General features: G+C 41.9%; 1 protein-coding gene across 1 annotated transcript; it reads left to right on the top strand.

The window, feature by feature from the left end:
- Positions 1-1,653: 1,653 nt before the first annotated feature.
- Positions 1,654-17,424, top strand: LOC118099463 (apolipoprotein B-100). Its single transcript, XM_047338197.1, is given in 40 exon segments — positions 1,654-1,710; positions 2,715-2,928; positions 3,572-3,604; positions 3,705-3,817; positions 3,914-4,091; positions 4,176-4,276; positions 4,459-4,611; positions 4,743-4,876; positions 4,978-5,063; positions 5,154-5,504; positions 5,507-5,551; positions 5,554-5,593; positions 5,702-5,816; positions 5,948-6,023; positions 6,026-6,090; positions 6,181-6,392; positions 6,543-6,567; positions 6,819-6,998; positions 7,409-7,576; positions 7,670-7,875; positions 8,131-8,313; positions 8,401-8,531; positions 8,627-8,837; positions 8,926-9,098; positions 9,258-9,293; positions 9,296-9,404; positions 9,551-9,610; positions 9,704-10,077; positions 10,234-11,258; positions 11,260-13,296; positions 13,328-13,602; positions 13,604-14,169; positions 14,172-14,338; positions 14,654-15,314; positions 15,317-15,388; positions 16,301-16,412; positions 16,500-16,523; positions 16,626-16,812; positions 16,901-16,985; positions 16,988-17,424. Coding segments are annotated over 39 exon segments (9,261 nt in total). The 5' UTR covers positions 1,654-1,710; positions 2,715-2,873.
- Positions 17,425-18,946: the final 1,522 nt, after the last annotated feature.

Below are 18,946 nucleotides of genomic sequence, written 5' to 3'. Positions count from 1 at the left end.
TGCAGTTTGATCATGCAGTTTGATCATGCAGTTTGATCATGCAGTTTGATCCTGCAGTTTGATCCTGCAGTTTGATCCTGCAGTTTGATCATGAAGTGTGATCATGCACAATCCGACGGCTCCATGTCCTTTTCAGTCGACATATTGAGTAAAAGAAAACGCACTTAATCTCAGTGTATTAAACAGCTGACCTTTACACTGAACAACTGATTGGGAAAGTGTGCCCAGAGCTGCCCTGCAGGGGGACAGCACATGTCCACAGCCGAGGGTTCACAGAGTTTGGGATCACTCTCCTCGGCCTCATCAGGTGGACCAGCAGGGTCACGCTTTATTTCTTATAAACTCACCATGGACCAGTTACATTTCCTCCACCTACTACCCTCCTGATTCTATTTTTCATCTGCAGACATTGCAAAGACTTCAGCAGCTTGTGGAAAAAAAGAAGGGGATAAATATCTTTACAATCCCCAGTGAAAAAAGCACACAACACATTAGCTGTAGTGCATCGTGACAACACAAACGAGGAGAAAATGATACACAAAGGGAAAATTGCTGTCAAATACAGAGGTGGACCAAAAAATAACTTAAAACATATTATCAGCAATCATCCTTACTAATGAAGGATTTTATTACAGCAATGTGCTCGAAAGTGCTGCAAATTGTTGTTTCTGTATGAAAACAGTTGAATATTAAAGTTGACGGCAGGTTTAAATTAATTTAAATGATGGAGAAGCAAACGTTGATAATACTGACAACAGCAAACAAGATATACATGTAATTCTGTATTTGGTGACTGAGTTTATACACAAGTGAACTTCCATACATTACACTGCCTTTCCAGTGCACAACACAACACAGCAAGACTTACAGTGGACCTCCTGGTGGTTGCACTGTGGAACTTTCTGAATACGCCCGAATATGTGTAATGCAGCATGTACTGCATGATTAAAATAATCAAAGGGTGCGAGTTTCAGCCCCTTTAATTCTCCCACTCTATCATCTACCCTGATCGCCGAGAGCACGATGCACTGATCCTGTCTGAATGCTGCTCAACTGCAACAAGGCCTGGAGAGACAAACCAAACAGAGGCCTCTGCACCCACAGCTTATATCAGCATTTACAAACCCACAGGGTCATTTCAGCAGAAGAGAAAATATCTGCATTAATGTAAAATTAGCAAAAATGTAATAATTCTGGGTGAGATTGTGAAAAAAAGCCAATGAAAATACAAAGTGTTCAGAAGCATAAGCTCCCTTTGGACTTTAACTTTGTTCATGTCAGTGCAAACACTGTCAGTATCAACTTCTACAAGGGAGCTGATGGGGGATATATTGCAACAGGCGATTACGCAACGTGCAGGACTAGAAACGTGATTTGCTTAAAAAAGAACAAAAGGACATATAGAAGTAATAAAAAAAAAAACTGTATGTGCTCTCACACATTCTATGGTTATGTGCAGTATGTGACTAAATCCTTACAAGTAAAAAACCTGAATCAATCCATAGCCGTCACTGTTTATTTATTGTGCGCTGGCCCCACAAACAGACTGCAGACCCGATTTGAAAAGCAGCAACCTTCAAATCTCTGTGGTTTAAAGTCCATCATCAGAACCATGTCAAAGTTTGGTAAATGTTTTTGTTGTTTTCATTTTGGCTCATGGCAGTGGAAGCAGAACAACAAGCAGCTGACTCTATTACAAGGTACTACACTGTAAGTACTACAACTGCGTTTATTTATAACTATAAGTATTCACATTCAAATGTGCGACTCTAGCTACGATATGTGCAGTGATGTGTCTAATAAATGTGCTCAGATATAAAATAAAAGTAGAATTGAGCACAACCGTAAGTGCAGATGAAAACTGACGTCATCAATGTGAACTGTGCCTCTTGAAGTAACAAGTAAATAAAAGAACTAATCCAACTTTAAAGGACACAGAGGAACAGACGAACTGTTGCCTGAAGATATCTTTGTCTTTTCTTCTTTTTTGGGGGGGGATTGAAAGGGTGGGGTGGGGGGTGTTAATATCATCAAGGGATAAAGCAGCTGATAAGTTTATCATCTTTTTCACATCTTGAGGGACTTTGTATTTTGAGCACGCCTTGATCACACAGGGTTCACTAATCAGCACCTGTGAGTGACCTAATTCACACTGCTGCTGCTGGCTGGTCAAATTCATTGATTGACTTGTTCGCAAAAGATTAACAACATCTGCCTGGTTATCGACATTTCAAACACTGGGACATGTATTTTGGCCCAGATATACAGTGAAAAACGAAAAAAAGTCAAGACAAGCTTCTTCTTGTCACATGAATATTCACAACAAATAACAGTAAATTGCAGTAAATACAATTATTCTTATACAAATGAGATCCACTATTTAACAGCAAGTGTTATTTCTAATGATGAATGGACACCAGCAAGAAATGGGGCCTGAACATGACTGAAGAAAAATCCGTGTGACCACGAAAGAGATCTTCCCCGACATCTAAATTATATTACAAGTAATAAAGTATCATAAACCCATAAGTGTCTGATAAGACTGAGCTTTAATGTGCTTTAATCAATTCAAATATCTCATCGGAGTTCTGTTCGTCTAAACCTGTGATGGTGCAAAAAAGGAGACATTGTACAGATTGACCACAAATGATCAGTTTTGCAAGCCCGAGATATGAGGATCCTTTCAAACCTTTTCCCTTTGTCCCTCCACACAGGAGGCTGGGCTGGACTTTGAGCGTTCAAACCGTTGTCTGTGCCTCCCAGTGCTCTGACAGAGCCCGGCCGTGGGTATAAAAGCCCTGAGCAGAGGCTTAGGAATCAGTCTCATCTGAGTACTCGCCAGACCCAAGGAGAGAGCTTCACCAAAACCCAACATGGGGGATTCACAGCTCTGTCTTCTGCTGCTCCTCAGTACATCTGCTTTGGCTTGTGAGTATAGAATCCGCTGTTTTACAAGTTTTTCTTTTTAACTTTTGTGCTGTAAATTATTTAATCAGATATTTCCTAAAAATACATTGTAACATCCGTCTTTTTACAAATCTTTGAAAGTTACTTAAGAAATTAAGAAACAACTCAAGACTTTCTATTTATTTTTCCTTTTTATACCTTCTGCTAGTTTTATTTTAATTTTTATCCTAAGTCTTTAGTTTTATTCTTATAGATCTATATTATTTCATGTCTTTGATTTTATTGTAAAGCACTTTGAGCTGCATTTTACATATGAAAAGTGCTGTCTAAATAAAATGCATTATTATTAATAACTTTCTTTAAAATAACACATGTTAAAACCATTATCCTTAATAATATTATGACCTAGGACATATGGGTTGTTGTAACTATAGTGTATTTGATTTCATTTAATTTAAGAAAATTGTACTTTCTTGATTCTTGTTGTTCTGGGTTTGTACCCTCATGGTTGAACGCACTTATTGTAAGTCGCTTTGGATAAAAGCGTCAGCTAAATGAAATGCAATGTAATAATTAAATGTATTTATTTAATTTGACATTCAGAGATCTTCAATTGCATTGAAATTACTAAAAACCTACATTGTCCAACTTATTTCCTGAACAGTTGCCCAAGACGAAGATGTGCCAACCTGCCTGTGTAAGTTACTCAAGACTGCTTCAGGGATTAAGATATAAACTTATATATATTTTCCATAAAACACCTCTTCTCCCTTGTAATTGTTGATTTTCTTCTCCAGTGGCCTCAAGGTACAAGACCTTGCACAAGTATGAATATCGTTATGAAGCCGAGTCTTTGAACTCCATCAACGGAGCTTCTGCTCTGAAGAACGGACCCAAGGGCTCTTGCACGGTACGAGAAAAATCTTTCACAATCATCCTCTGTAAAAAAATATATATATATTTCCCCAAACACAAAGAGAAATAAAACATTTACCTTCTCTCACAGGTTCAAATCGAAGTGCCTCAGACTTGCAGTTACATCGTCCGCACCACTGGCTGTATGCTGAGTGAGGTGGCTAGCATGGACACAGAGGGAAACCTCGTGTTCAGACCTGCCGCCGGCTCCGACGCCTTTGCTGCTGAGATGGAGAAGTATGTGACTCCATGAAAATCCCTGATGTCCAGTTGACATGTTATCGCCCAAATTTAGGTATTTCTGGAGCTATTGCACAAATAATTACATTTAAATACGCTATGTTTTCTTTCAGATACCGAGGAAGGTGAGACTTTAACCATCCTGAACATCAAGAGAGGAATCATCTCTGCTCTGGCTGTTCCTCTGGTGGAAGAAGACAAGAATAAGATTATGGTAAATTCATTTACTAAAAAATGCCCTCTAATACGCATCATGAGAAATATTTTAATATCACAGTTTAACACCAAGTTATCCATACTTGATATACATGGTATTCCCTAAAAGGTTTTATATAGCTTTCTATAGTACATTACACACAAACTTTTCTTCTAATCATCTTTATGTCTTACTTTCAGCCCACAATCCACGGCATGTGCAAGACCCATTCCACGGTCAACGCAAGAGAGGACATTGCAACTGACATCACCTTGAACAGGGATCTGTCCAAATGTGACGAGTTCCTCCCAGTGAGAGAGCACACCAGCCCGCTGGCACTGATCTCTGGCATGGTAAGTGGAAACATGGTGAAAAAAACTGCTTCATGACAACCTTTCAACCACCTTTAGTGAGCTAGAACAATCAACTTCATAATTCTCCAATATTCCACGACACTAACATCCTTATGTTTTCTGTCTTTCAGCAATACCCTCTTTCTCAGCTGATCAGAAGCTCCCAGACCTGCAACTACAAGTTCGACAATGAGAACAAACACATGACCTCCGGATCCTGCACTGAGAACCACATCCCTTATCTCTTCCATACAAGTGCAGAGAAGTTTACATACTAGATGCAATTTATAAGGTTTATGTACTTGATCTGTCTCTATACGATTTTATGTGGTATATTTAATATACACTCATGTCTCCTTCCTACAGGGGAGAATATGGAGTTACCAACGTTGGAAAGCAGGAACTCACTCTGGTTGAGGTTGCTCCTCACAACGACAGAGTCTTCGATCACAGTAAGCTCCATTGTTTGATTTGTATTGTTTGGATTTATAGCTGTTTGAAAAGGATCATTGGATGTAACCCACGTTTCTTGTGTATCACAGGTGACGTTGCCAAGGATCTTCACATGGAAGCTGTCCAGGACAAGAGTGCTGTCCAGGATAAAGATGCAGGTCTGAACCTCCTGAGAGAACTGGCCAATCTGCCCGAGGCCGAGGGTGAGAGGAGGGCCCACCTCTTCCACAAGCTTGTCACCATGGTCCGTGGAATGAAGGCTGAGACCCTGAGTCCCGCCATTCCAGAGGCTCTTGAAGTGTCCCGTGTCCTGACCTACCAGGTTCTGGCCCAGTGTGGAACCCCTGAGTGCAGCAGTGCCATCATGCAGATCCTCAGGACCTTCGACAGCTCTGCAGTCGAGGTTGATGCTGCTGTGTTCGCTCTGGGACTTGTGTCCAACTTTCCGCCCTCCTGACTGATATGCCTTAGATGGCCAAATACAGACCAGCAAGTCTATCCTGTATGCCCTGGAGTACATTGCCAAGAGGTGAGTGATGTCAACCATGAGTTATACTCAGTAAAGGAATGACTGAATAATGTTTTAGCTGATGTTTCCATCCTGAGTGTTAAATAAAACATATTCTCTCTTCAACAGGTTCTACAAGGCTGAAGGAAAACTGACCCCTGAGATTTACTCTGTGGCTGAATTCATGGCTTCTCAGTTGGGCGACTGCTCCGGTGACCAGGAGACCACTTTCCTGCTTTTGAGGGTAAGTGTCTCACCCAGTTTCTTCAAGGATATGAATGACGTGATTAAGAGCAACGGAAGCACTGACTAATACTTTGCATGAATTTAGATTCAGTCCAGTGAAGATAATGATCGCTTTACTTTTGATTATAGGTTCTTGGAAACATGGCTCCAGCCATGTCCCCTGCTAGTCCTGGGTACTGAGAGAGCTGCATGCAGTGTGTGAACAAATTTGGAGGCTTCTCTGACAGCAGCAGGCCACATTCATGTTCAGGCTGGATTCTGCCCTAGAGGAGGTGACCAATTGATTAATTGGTTTTATAGCTTATTATAATAATTGTTTCTGCATAACTGATTCTAATCATGTTGAACCCTTGTTGTTACAGGGTAGAGAGATTCTCATGCAGGTGCTTCTGGACGGTACCAGCCCCTTGCAAAAGCGTCTGGCTGCGTATCTGGTACTTATGAAGAACCCCCAGCCCAGTGAACTGGCTCAGCTGGCAGATGCCCTGCCCATTGAACAAGACCAACAAGCCAAGAGCTTTGCCATCTCCTACATCACCAACATTTTGGCCTCAACTGATCCTGAGACCCAAGAGTAAGCAAAAATATCTGCAGCTTTAAGTTTAAATGTTTTTTTTTATTTTTTGTTTCAACTTATACACTAGTGGTGAATATGTCCTCTTGGATTTGACTTAATTTCATTGGTTTAACTGTAATATGTGTATTTTCTTTCCTCATGACTGAGACAGAAGATCCACATGCCCCTGCAGGTAATGAGCTTGAGCCACATGTGGACTCCTACCTGAAAGTTCTTCTACAAATCATGATGGGATCTGTGGAGGGAAACATGATCTTTGAGGGTACTGTTATCTGCCTATAAGGTGCTTTGAGATGACTCTTGCTGCCTTTAAGGTGATATGACATGATTGAGGTGGGGCTATGTTGTGCCATCAGACATTTTAAACGGATGCTGTCTAGCTGTGAGTAGTAAGTATGGTAAATGTTCCCACCTTTTTTGCAGTTTGTATGGAGGGTAAAAGGATTTGAGCCAACAGTTGAAGCCCTGTTTGGACAGAATGGATTCTTCCCTGACACTGCCATGAAGACAATGTTCTTTGTATCTGAAAACATGCCATTGAAAGTCAGTGAGATGATGCAGACCATAATGCCTGCCCTGAAGAAGGACAGGATGAAGAGACAGGTATTCAAAGAACTTGTTTAGATGAAGCAAACAAGAATATCTTGTTTTAGACGAGTGATTAATTTGCACATATGCACAGGCCACCAGGACTTTGGTGAGACAGATCAGCCAAATCGAACAAACTGGTGGGTGAACTGAAGACTGCTGAGTCTCCTGAGGCCATGGTTTACATGAGACTTCTGGGAAATTTGAGCTGATATCTGGGAAAGACTTGACAAAATAGAGGAGGATGGCTCATTTCAAGGGCAATGGATGATCACCATGTTGAGGATGTCTCTGTGATGTAAGGGAAGTGTTAGAATTCTTTATGTTCTGGATTAAAGAGTATCATACGCTTCTCTAAATAATTGTGCTGCCTTATAAATAACTTTGTTAGATTTAAATGTCCTGTGTATTTTTATTTGCTACAGCTAATGAAGGCGTTGATGACCAAGACTGACAATACAATCTTTGCCCACTACATCTTCATGGACAATGAATTCTTCCTGCCCACTTTAACTGGTGTGCCTCTGAGGATTGCACTGTCTGGTACCTTCACTCCTGGTATCAAGGGTGGACTTCAGATTGCTCGTGACATGGTAAAAATCCCTAAATGTGCTTAAATCTTACATAAATATTTTAAATTTCACAGCATCAACACAACAATTCATATTTGTCCTGTTTCCACACAGAGTGAAGTTGCATTCATGCCCTCTGCTGGCATTGAGTTTGTAACTCAGGTTGGATCCCACATCCCTGAATATGTCGACTCTGGATTAGAGATGCACACCAACATTTTCCACGAGAGTGGACTCAGTGCCAAGATCTCCATGGGACATGAATCAGTCAAGCTGACCATCCCTGCACCAGTGAATCCTACAAAGCTCTTCAAAATGACGTAAGCCATAGAGCTTTCAAATATTATACAAGTAAAAGTTTCTCTGCAACATTGGTTGAAATGCAGCTGTTAATCTAGCAAACCTGAAGTACAAAGTGTACCATGATGTTTCACAAGGGAACATTGAAGAAATAGCAGCCATGATGTGTTTAACTTAAGTACAATGGTTTTTACTATGTGTCATCAACTTTGCCATGTTTAAATTTAAGATAATAGCCAAATTCAGATTTTAATTTTTTTCCATTTAAATTTTAGAAACACCCTGGTGGCCGTGACTGGATCAGAGGTGATGACCATCCCCCCAACAGTGATGGACAAGGTTGATGTGAGTGAGTGCACTCCTTTCTTCGCTGGAATGAAATACTGCACCGCTCTGCAGTACACTGATGCTTCCTCTCAAGAGACAACCCCCTACTTCCCCTTCACTGGAGACAGCAAGTAAGCAACAATGTCTGAAACACCGACAAATAATAGTCTCTTTTATTTACTTGTTTAACCATAAAAATATGAAATGAACCATCATAGATTTGCTGTGGAGCTCCACCCTACTGGCGAAGTCACTGAGTACACAGCCACTGTTGCCTACGAGCTCCTCAGGGAGGGAGAAGAGGGCAGGCAGAAGGTCGACTCTGTGAAGCTCATTGTGAGGGCTGAAGGTAAGTTGCAGTACATGTGGACAATATGATCAAATCCTTCCATGGTTGAAGTGGCCCACCATCTAAAAATTACTCTCTTGGTTCCCCAACAACAGGTGCAGAGCCCACTGAGGCCGTAGCAATGCTGAAGTACAACAGAAGGAGAAATGTCGTCACAGCTGACTTACAGATCCCCGACTACGATGTAGAGGCTGGACTCAGGCTGGGTGTTGTTGATGGAAACACCAAGGGCAAAGGAACTCATTCAATCTCTCTGGACTTTGTCAACAAGAACATCCCTCAGCTCTCCCTGGTTGGCCGTGCCAAGTAAGAAATCAGCTATTAATCCTCATCAAATAAAATGAATGTCACTCTTGTCATTGAAATGACACTAACCAACTGGTACATATTTCAGTCTGAAGGCCATGAAGGAAGCAATGCTGCAAGTCCAGCTTCTTGTCCCCTCACTCAATGCTGATGCCACTGTCACAGCTAACATGAAGCGTGGTGAAGAATTGGAGCTGGAGCTTGAGAGTGAAGTCAAAGTAATGGAGGCCGTCTCTAAGCAGAAGGTCGAGATGAAATATGGTAATGTATTTTCCACCTGCCATTCTTAGAATAATATTCCGTTAAAACAATTCATTCTATAGTAACGTCACATCCTAAATGTAGCAACACATGACACCATGACATGTGACGTGATCTGTGCCTAAGTAATGAGATTTAATTGATTGTGTACTGTTGCAGATGCCAGCAAGTTTGAAGTTGCATTCAAGTCTGATGTGAAATAATTTAGACTTCATGCCAAGTCACTGACATGTTGAGGCGACACAACCAGCTGCTCGACGCAAAGGTGGGAGAGGCAGACATGAATGTCCGTCACATCTTCCAGAAGTTTGGCGAGGTAAGCGTCTTGGAGTTAACAGTTTTTTAGGTTTTTGTTTTGAAAAAATAAGTAAAGCATGCATTAAAAACCTCTTGGTCTGCTTAGGGCCATGGTCAACTACATGGACAATATGGTGGCTGACTCTTACATCTAGAATGCTGGGAGTACCTGATATGCCTGCGATTTCTCTGCCAGAGACATTGTTCCTGAATACGTAAGTGTGGAACATTTCATGGTAAATGCTACAAATTACTATTATTATTATTTTCAAAACCTTAATGCATTTTATTTTTGTATATTTTAACAGTGAGGCTAAGGCTTCGTACTACTTCAACAATGAGCACTTCACCGTCACTATCCCTCTTCCTCTCGGAGGAAAGACCACAGAGGAGCTTCACTTCCCAGCAGCTCTGACCACACCTAGCCTGTCTCTACCTCAGTTCGGCCTCGAGATTGTCTCCATGGAGATTCCAATCCCAGACCTTGTTGTGCCCAAGCGTCTTGCTCTGTCTATTCCTCTTTTTGGCAAAGCTGAAGTTTCAACTCTGATGAAGAGCAACCTTTATGATGCAGAGGCCTCATTTTCTGCTGGCAAAGATGTTGTGGAAACACCAAGCTACTCAGCGAAGTTTGACGTGAAAGGAACATCCCCAATTGACGTCCTGTCAATAAAGATTGAAGGTAATTCAGATTCAAATTATTAATCATTTCTTACATCCATGTTATACTGAATTTACATTGTAAGTGATGTGTTGATTGTGCATATTGTGTTTGGTATAGTGTATATTACCCAATGATTCACACTATGCATTATTTCTTCTTTTTTCTTTTATTTAGGCTCAGGAATGTTGATGACCACTGATTCCATTAACGCTCAATTGAAAAGCTCTTTGGTCCATAAATTCCTTGAAGCCAGTGTTAGCATAACTGAAGATGCAACCTTCACTGACAAAATCAATTTGAAATCAAGCAGCAAGATTGAAGCCACAAGTCCATTTGGTCTCAATGTTGCACTAGAGCACACAGGCATGACTGGATTCAACACTGAAGAAATCTCTGCTGATAACAAGTTTGATGTAATGTTCAAGGCTGGACCCATGTATGGCAAAACCATCTCCACCCAGTCATTCACCATCTTCCCATTCAGGCAAGAAGCAAAGCTTGATTCTACCGTCCAGATTGACTCCACAGTTATCAATGCTCAGAACACAATTGCAGCATCCCTTGCCAATGGTGAATTCTCACTTGTGTCTAACACCAATGCCTTTGAAAACCTCTTGACACATGTTGGTGAGCTTTCCTTCAAAGAAAGCAAGCTGTCATTGAAAGGTGATGCCATTGTCCTTGCTCTTGGCATGAAGATCCGCAACCAGGCTGAAGCCTCAGCTGGTGCAGGTGAAGTCGTCATTAGGATTGAGACAAATGCCGACCAGACTGAAAACCGTGTTCACTCTCTGCTGACTGCCACTCTTGATGTCAATGGTCTGGCTGTAAACAGCGATGCCACCTTGAAACTTCTTGAGAATGAGGCTATTCACAAGGCTGTTCTGAAGATGAACAAGGACGGTTTGACCACAAGTGGAACAAACACCCTGCAGAGCCCCCTGTCCCTAGAAAACACCTTCAATGCTGAGCTTGATGCTTCCAGAGCTACTTTATCTATTAACAACAAGGCTGCAATGAGTGATATCAAGGTTGACAATGCAAACAGTCTCGTAATTACTCTTTCTAGCCTAGACTTCAACTCCAAGGCTGAAGCCACAGCAAGCGAGTATGCCTCTTACACTCATGATATCCTCATCAACATGAAACCCTACACCGCTTCTCAAGCAATGTTAATAAATAACCTGAGACTCTCTTGGCTGCCAAACTCTGGCTTTGGTCGAGGCTCAGCTGCAGGCAGAGTTGTACAAGATGGACCTGACCGGAAGCCTGAAAGCCATCTATGGTGAGGAAGAGATCAAGCACATCTATCAGGTGAATTATGCTGATATGACTGCTAATGCAAAGTGTAGCACCACTGGAAAACTCTTTGGAACCCACATGAACCAGAACACTGAGCTGGAAGTTGTTGGTCTTGCCGCCAGGCTCTCCAACGATGCCCGTTTCAACTCACAGCCAATGCGCTTTGATCACACCATCCGCTGCAGCGTTGTTCCTTTTGATTTCAACCTTGATGCTGTCGTCAACGCTGATGGAGACATCAACGCATATGGAAAGCACAGTGCTCAGCTCTATGGCAAGTTCCTCCTGAAAGCTCAACCTCTGGCTTTTGCTAGCTCACATGAGTGCAGAGCATCCGTAACCCAGCAGTTAGATACTGGCTTTTCCCTTGAGACCACATTTGACAACAAAATGGACACTGTTCTGTCACCCCAAGAGCAGAAGAGCAGTTTTAGAATGAAATCTAAAATGAACGAGCATGTCTTCAATCAGGACATGAGTGTGTACAATACCCCTGAGAGAACTGGAATTGAAGTCTCTGGCACCATCCTCACAAACATCATCAACATAGATTCTGCAGACAACCAGGAATTCACCGTCGCTGGCTTCCTCAAGTACGACAAGAACACAGACTGTCATATCATTCAGATCCCTCTTTTTAACAATCTCCCTGCCCTCTTGGAAACCATGAAAGGCTTCGTCGTGTATGTTGCTGAGACACTGCAAGACTGCATCAACAACGAGGAGATAAAGGCTAAACTTGAGGCTCTTCCCCAGCATGTAAGTGACTTTGTTTCCCAATTGAATATCGAAGGCAAGGTAAACCAACTTAAGCAGTATTTCACTGATCTCACTCCAAGAAATATGCACTCTGGGTGTGACGATGTGAGGTTTCGGCAACCTGGGGCTACCTCTTTGAAAACTGGGTTGGTTGATCTCACTGTTTACATCCAACACTTTGTTGGTATGATGGAAGAACTTCTTAGTGGCAGCCTCCCTGAAACACTCGTTCAGAGTATCCAGCAACATCTGAATGCCTTTAACGAGGAATATGACATCAAGGCTGCTGTTGTGCATGTGATTGAGGCCGTAAAGGAGATGGTCCAGCAGTTTGACTTGGAAAAACTGAAGGGCAGCAGCATTGCCTTCCTGCTTGACATTGATGCCAAGTATGAAATCAAGGCTAAACTACAGACAATCATGTCAGAGATTAAGCAATTGGTTGAGACCTTTGACTTGCAAAACTTTGTTGCTGAACTGAAAAGTTACATTTCATCTATGAACTTCAGAGCTCACTTTGAGGAACTCATTAGTCAGATGCCCACAGAGATTCTCAGTGATGTAAGAGATTATGTTCGGAAAATGATTGAGGACCTTGACATCATCGGCAAGATCAACACCTTCTATGCCAAGATGAGAGAGTTAATCGTCAAGTTTGAGGCTGACAAAATGGTTCAAGCTGCCCTGGAAAAGGCTGTCGAGCTCATCGAGCAGTTCAAAATTGAGGAAACCATCCGAGCTGCCGTCAACAAGGTGAAGGATGCAGATATACCAACCAAATTCATGCGAATGTTCCATAATGCAATCGACCACTTGAAATCAACTGACGTCAAGGATATCATTGAAGAGCTAAATATGTATATTGAAACTGTTGTGCGACAGCTGACCTCATTCAATTACAGTGAGTCTGTTGAATCTCTCAATCAAATTGTTGCTTGGTTCACAACATACCTGAATGAGTTCATCGGGCATTTTGAAATTGCCCAGAAACTTGCAACAACAAGAGATTTTGTCAATTTAGCCCTGTCCTCTCTTAAAGGCTTCATGGAGCGTGTGAGAGAAATCAAAATTGCAGAGATGATTAAATCAGTCAAGGATGTCATTGATGTCCTGCTGAAGAACCTGAAGAGCCGCAGCTGGAATTTCCAGAAACAGAATTAAAATCTGATGTTTAACGCTGGTGATTGCCAGTCGTCTGACCTGTGAGGAATCACATTAAACGGTCGTGACCATCGTCACTGATGTATTCACCAGCATGGTTGAGATGGTTAAGAGGGTGTTACCTGAGCAAAAAATCATTAGCGAGATTCAGCAGATCGCTGATGGCCTAATTAGAGAACTGAAAAAAGCTGAGTTGGCCACACCATCCTTCACCGTTCCCTTTACTGATCTTGTTGTGCCTTCCATTATGTTCAGTATGGCACGCCAACATACTGAAAATCCTAACACAATTGACATCCCCGAAACTACCATCCTGGTCACAGAAGGCCACTACAATTTCCTTTGATGACATCAAGCAGAAAATCATTGAACTTATTGATATGATTGTGAACCTTGACATCCATATTCCTGATGTTGATGCTTTCTTTGGAGATCTGACAATGACCTACCTCCCCTCCATGCCTGAGCTTTCTTTTCCAGAATTCACTCTTCCTGAGATGGCATTCCCTGTCCTCCCAGAAGTTCCTCTAGAAAAACTTGTTCAGTCTCTTCAGATTCCTACTGGTAAGCTGCCAACCATTCCAAGTGAGTTCATGTTCCCATGCTTTGGTAAACTCTTTGGTGAGATCAAATTCATCACTCCTATCTACACCATCAAGACTTCTGCTGAGTTCCAGAACTCCACTGAGAATGACATGTCACCTCAGTTCTCTGGATTCTTCACCTCCCAGGCCACATCTCCAAGCTTTGAAAGTCTTAATTACAAACTTGACTCCACTGCCCAGATTGCACTCCCAAAAATGAGTCGTGTTGTTGTAGCCGAGACTCTGAAGTTTGACCATCTTGCTCTCGGAGTTGACCATCAGGCATCTGTATCCCTCTATGGTCTATCAAAGCCAAGACAACAGTTAAGGTCGCCACTACACCCTATACTGCTGAATTTATGAACACAGCATTTATTGCTATGGAAGGAGGAATGTCTGCTTCTCTCGATACAACCTACACTCATGAAGTGATCCTTCCAATTTTCAATGTCAGAAGTGAGGCCACTCTAACCTAGAATCCAAGCACTGCTAAGACGGCCCTACCTACTCTTACAGCTGACAACCAGGCACTGGGCAAAGCACGCAAGAGAGCAGCTCACAAGAGCAAATCCTGGTCCTGTCATCACCTCCAGCACTTCATCACCTAACTTTCCATGCACAGACTTTCTGTTAAAGATGAAATAGCAAATTGCTGAAACGCCACCTCATACTTTAAGGCTGATTTACGCAATGAGGCCGAGACACCATTCATTAAAAACAGTCTTCGCTAAAACTTCGCAAACGCCAACCTTTATGATTTGAAGTGAGGAAGTACAAATCTATGATAGAAACTGAACAGCAGCTGGGTGGAGTCTCCGTCCACTGGACTAAACATTGTAGCCCGTCCTAATGAGTTTGTCTTTGAATTCCACAACAAAGGAAATGCCAAGGCAGCTTTTTTGACACTCTGACTCGCTAAGATCGATCTCCAGAATGACTACTCAGCTACCGTCAAGCCTGACAGCCAACATTTGAACACAGTTGCTGTGGCTCGCCTGAATCAGTACAGAATGTTTTACAACGTAACTGTTAACAATGACCAAAATGAGGCTGCCCTCATTGTTGCCATAGATAGTGAGGCTAATCTTGACTTCCTGACATCCCCCATCAGCATTCCTGAGCTAGCTCTGCCTTTTGTTGACTTCAAGACTCCAGCCATCAGTGATCTGAACTTGTATGAGCAGACTGGATTAAACAACATTTTGACTACCACTGAGCAAACTGTTGATGTAGATGCCAAGATTGTTTACCACAAAAGGAAAGCTGCTCCACTTGTTGATGTGATGGGACTGGTCCATCCCCATCTGGGTGATCTGATCACAGAATTGTCCCTCAAGTCTGCCATCCTCAATCTGAATGCCAATGCTGGACTTTATACTGAAGATAACATCGTCTTCCGTCTGGGAGCTACCACAGTCTCTGTGTTTGAGGGTCTGAACGCCAAACTCGCGGCACTACCAGTCTGACTACTCAAGACAGGACCTGCCACAACTCCTGTCCCTTGAAAAACCGCCACATTGAAGGCACTCTGACAGCTCCATCACTGTGAGTACTGAAACCTTTTGAAACCTGCCATTCTGTGGCTACTTTTATTGCAAAGATTTCTGGGCCCATTCTCCATCTCCTGGAGGCAACCAAAATTCAATGGTAGACACAAAACTAAAGTAACAACATCCCACCCTGAGGGCATGAAGGCCGATCTCCAAGCATCCCCACAACCGAGCTGTTGGAGGCAGAGGTTGATCACAGTCTGGAAGCTGGAAGGAGCTTTTGAGACATCTCATGGAGTCATCCACCAGAGCAAACATGGATGGAATATGCACGAGGATTACCTACTTGTGGGAATCTCTTGATAATGAGTTCAATCTGTACCCTGAATAATGATGGCCTCGCTCCACCTCCAACATTGACGCAAACTTAAATCTCATGGTACCGACAAACTTCTTTGGCCTGGATGTAATGAAAATCTTGCCATTGAAGCCTCCTGAGCTTGAGTGTATGCAGTGCTGAAGTATATTTAGCAAATAATGAGGCAAACTCTGTTCAGTTTCAACACCAATGGGAAGCACGCGCTCCAGGCAAACCATTGACTTTACCCAGCATCTTCCCCTTTGATTGCCGATATTGAGATCGAGCATTCCTGCTTCCAGCAGTCCTGGTGGAGCTGACTGCCTCTCGAGAAAACTGCTGAAGCAACAGCTGACAAGCAGAAGATCTCACCAACACCAAGTTCATCAGCCCTCAACAGCACAAACCAGCAGAAGTCGAGGCAGTGCTCCTGTCTTCTAAAATCACCTTTAAGTCCTCTGCCAAATTTCTGGATTGTCTTCTTGAATATTTAATTGATGGGAGCTGGATTTCAAACCCCCTAAATGATTTAATTTGCTCTTGTGGCAAGATCAGAAACTAAATCCTAAGAATTTGTTTTTCAACAGCATCCACTTCTGCCACATTTGAGGATGAGGCTCTGAACATGAATAGCAAGGTTGTCCTGACACATACTGACCTGACCATGAATGTCAATCATGCCGTTGCCCAGGCCTTGAGGTAACAGGATTTGTTTTTAATACACAGTATGTTACAGAAACTGCTTCTCAAGGATATAATAATGAAATAATTTTCTTCATATTTTAGGAAAAGGCGCCAGGCTGATGACAGGTAAGGCTCCTATTTCTTCTTGCTTTCGTCTTCATCATTTCTTTAATGTTTACAATAATAAATATCAGGTTGAAAACTTAACATGCTTTCTTTCTCTTCCAGCGTCTCTCACCAAACCCTGAATGTGGACATCACCAGTCCTACTTTCACCGACATGAACATCCGTTTTGCTGCTCGCAGAGATGGAATCAGTGGCTCAGTATCTACCCCACACAATGGATTCCTCGGCCTTCAGCTCAGTGGCAGAGTCCTATCTCAGATGAACGCTAGATTCTATGGTCGTTATCCTGTGAGTATCATTAACATTGCCTTTTTTGAAAAACTAAATATATTCTTAATATATTTAAAATAATATTTTGTTTTCCTCTTTTCAACAGTCTGCCCCAGAGGATGACAAGAAATTTGCTAACATCATTTCTAAAGATCTAGCTGCAGGACGGCTTATATTGTTTAATGCCATGGAGTAGTACCAAAAGTACTGCTCTCTGAGCTCAAGATGAGACTCCCCTCCATCCTCTCTTCATTCACAGTGTTTGCTGACAAGTACCAGATCACAACAAAGATGAGCGACTTGAAGGACTCTGTTCTTAACCGCATCAACGAGGCCTACGCCGCAGCTATCAACTATGACGATCAAATGAGCCAGCTGTCAATCTTCTACAGGAACACCGTTGTTGAGTACCAGAAGACTGTCCAGGTCCTCTTGGACGCTGTCATTAAGGTGCTGAGGGAGACCCAGTTCAAAGTGCCTGGATCTGATGAGATGACCACTCTTCCTGAGGTCCTGAAGAAGCTCACCACAAGCACTTCGCAGTCATGCTATTTAATCAGCCCGATTTATAATAGAAAATATAAGTTCATTATAACGCTTTTATTGGTGAAGACTGTTGGTATTGGTTGAGAATGCCAGCATGGCGTAAATTACTGGGTATGTCTTGATTAGGCTGCCAATGCTTAGTCATTCATGAACTGGGTCGACTTTTGTGGAAAGAAGTAGAGTCTTGGCTTGTGCCAATGTGCTAGTGGAAATCGGTAGACTCCTAAAGGCTATTGTTGAGAAATCTCAGGAGTTTGTTGACTCTATCAAGTCTGACTATTTAGATACAGTGTTCATCAACATCAATGCTCTCTATCTTAACCTTTTCACATTTGTGAAGAATGTTGTTGACCAGATTTATCTGAATGGATCCTTTACAATGATCTGCTGAGAAACACTCATGAATACGCCATTAATGCTGTGGAAACAGTCTAATAATGATTGCCTCTGCTTTTCCTGCAGTGAAACTCTGTGACAGGTTTGCCCATGCTAAAAGTAGTGGTTGAAAACTGGAGCTGGACTCTCCATTTGGCTTCTCCAGGAAGCAATTAACCCTCACAGACTGAGGCTGTAACAATAACAGTCTAACATCTGAAAAACTAACATCTTTAGAAAACATGCTCAAAGGAACTAGAGTTAACTCTTAGTTCTTTTAACTATATTTATAATTGTCAAGCCGTAGTAGAAACAATCAAGTTATCATGTCAGTCGTTGATGTTTTATTGTGTATATACAACTTTACGACACTTCATTTGTGCCAAGAGAGAAAGACTTGTCAGCCATATCAACGAACTTCTGTAGTCTTGGATTTCTCTGTTTATGATGTTGAATGAAATTCACATCAAAACTTTATATGTGTGGACAGTAACTTAAAGCCCAATTATAAATTCATATCACTGGGAGTGAATTAAAATTTTCGAAATAACTTGAATGAGCAATTTCCTGACTCTTGGTATGTCTTTGTTCTTATTATCCACCAAACAGTTTTCTACATTGAAAACTCAACCACAACACAAAATCACGCAACACAATGGGATTTTACCAAAGAGTTTAACTATAGGCCTACTACATGTAGCATTGATAGAAGCCATATCCATCCATCACAACAGCATAAAATATCAGTACAGAGAATGAAAATAAAACTGACTAAGCAACAGCTGTGTGCACATTGACCACACTTCAAAGTTTAGAACCCTAAACATACCTAAATAGGTATTAAAATATTAAACTAAATAAGTGTAAGTCACATTTTTATAATTGTCTTATGTTGTCTCAAAGTAATCAACATGCAGCCACACAAAAGCATCTGTACCAAAGACAGTCTTGACAAAAAGAAATCAAGAGGAGGGACTGAGGAAAGAGCAATTTTTTAATGGTATTAATGTGGGTGAAATGGTTGAAGGCCTTAATGATCCTGAAATGTCCCAGGACTGCTTTACATTTACTTTAAGATGAGCACTTATTGCAACTGTAGATGTCTCTAGTTTCTCATCTGCAACTATACTGGGGTAAAAGTGGACGTAAAATTAAGACCTTATGAGTAGCTTTTGCATATGATTTACAGTAGGTTTAGAGAATTGGCACACCTATCTGGGCTTTCTCAGTT

Source organism: Hippoglossus stenolepis, chromosome 20 (genome assembly GCF_022539355.2).
Source record: "Hippoglossus stenolepis isolate QCI-W04-F060 chromosome 20, HSTE1.2, whole genome shotgun sequence".
Taxonomy (NCBI): domain Eukaryota; kingdom Metazoa; phylum Chordata; class Actinopteri; order Pleuronectiformes; family Pleuronectidae; genus Hippoglossus; species Hippoglossus stenolepis.
The sequence above is the reverse complement of the archived record's forward strand: the minus strand, read 5'-3'. Positions and strand labels throughout refer to the sequence as shown.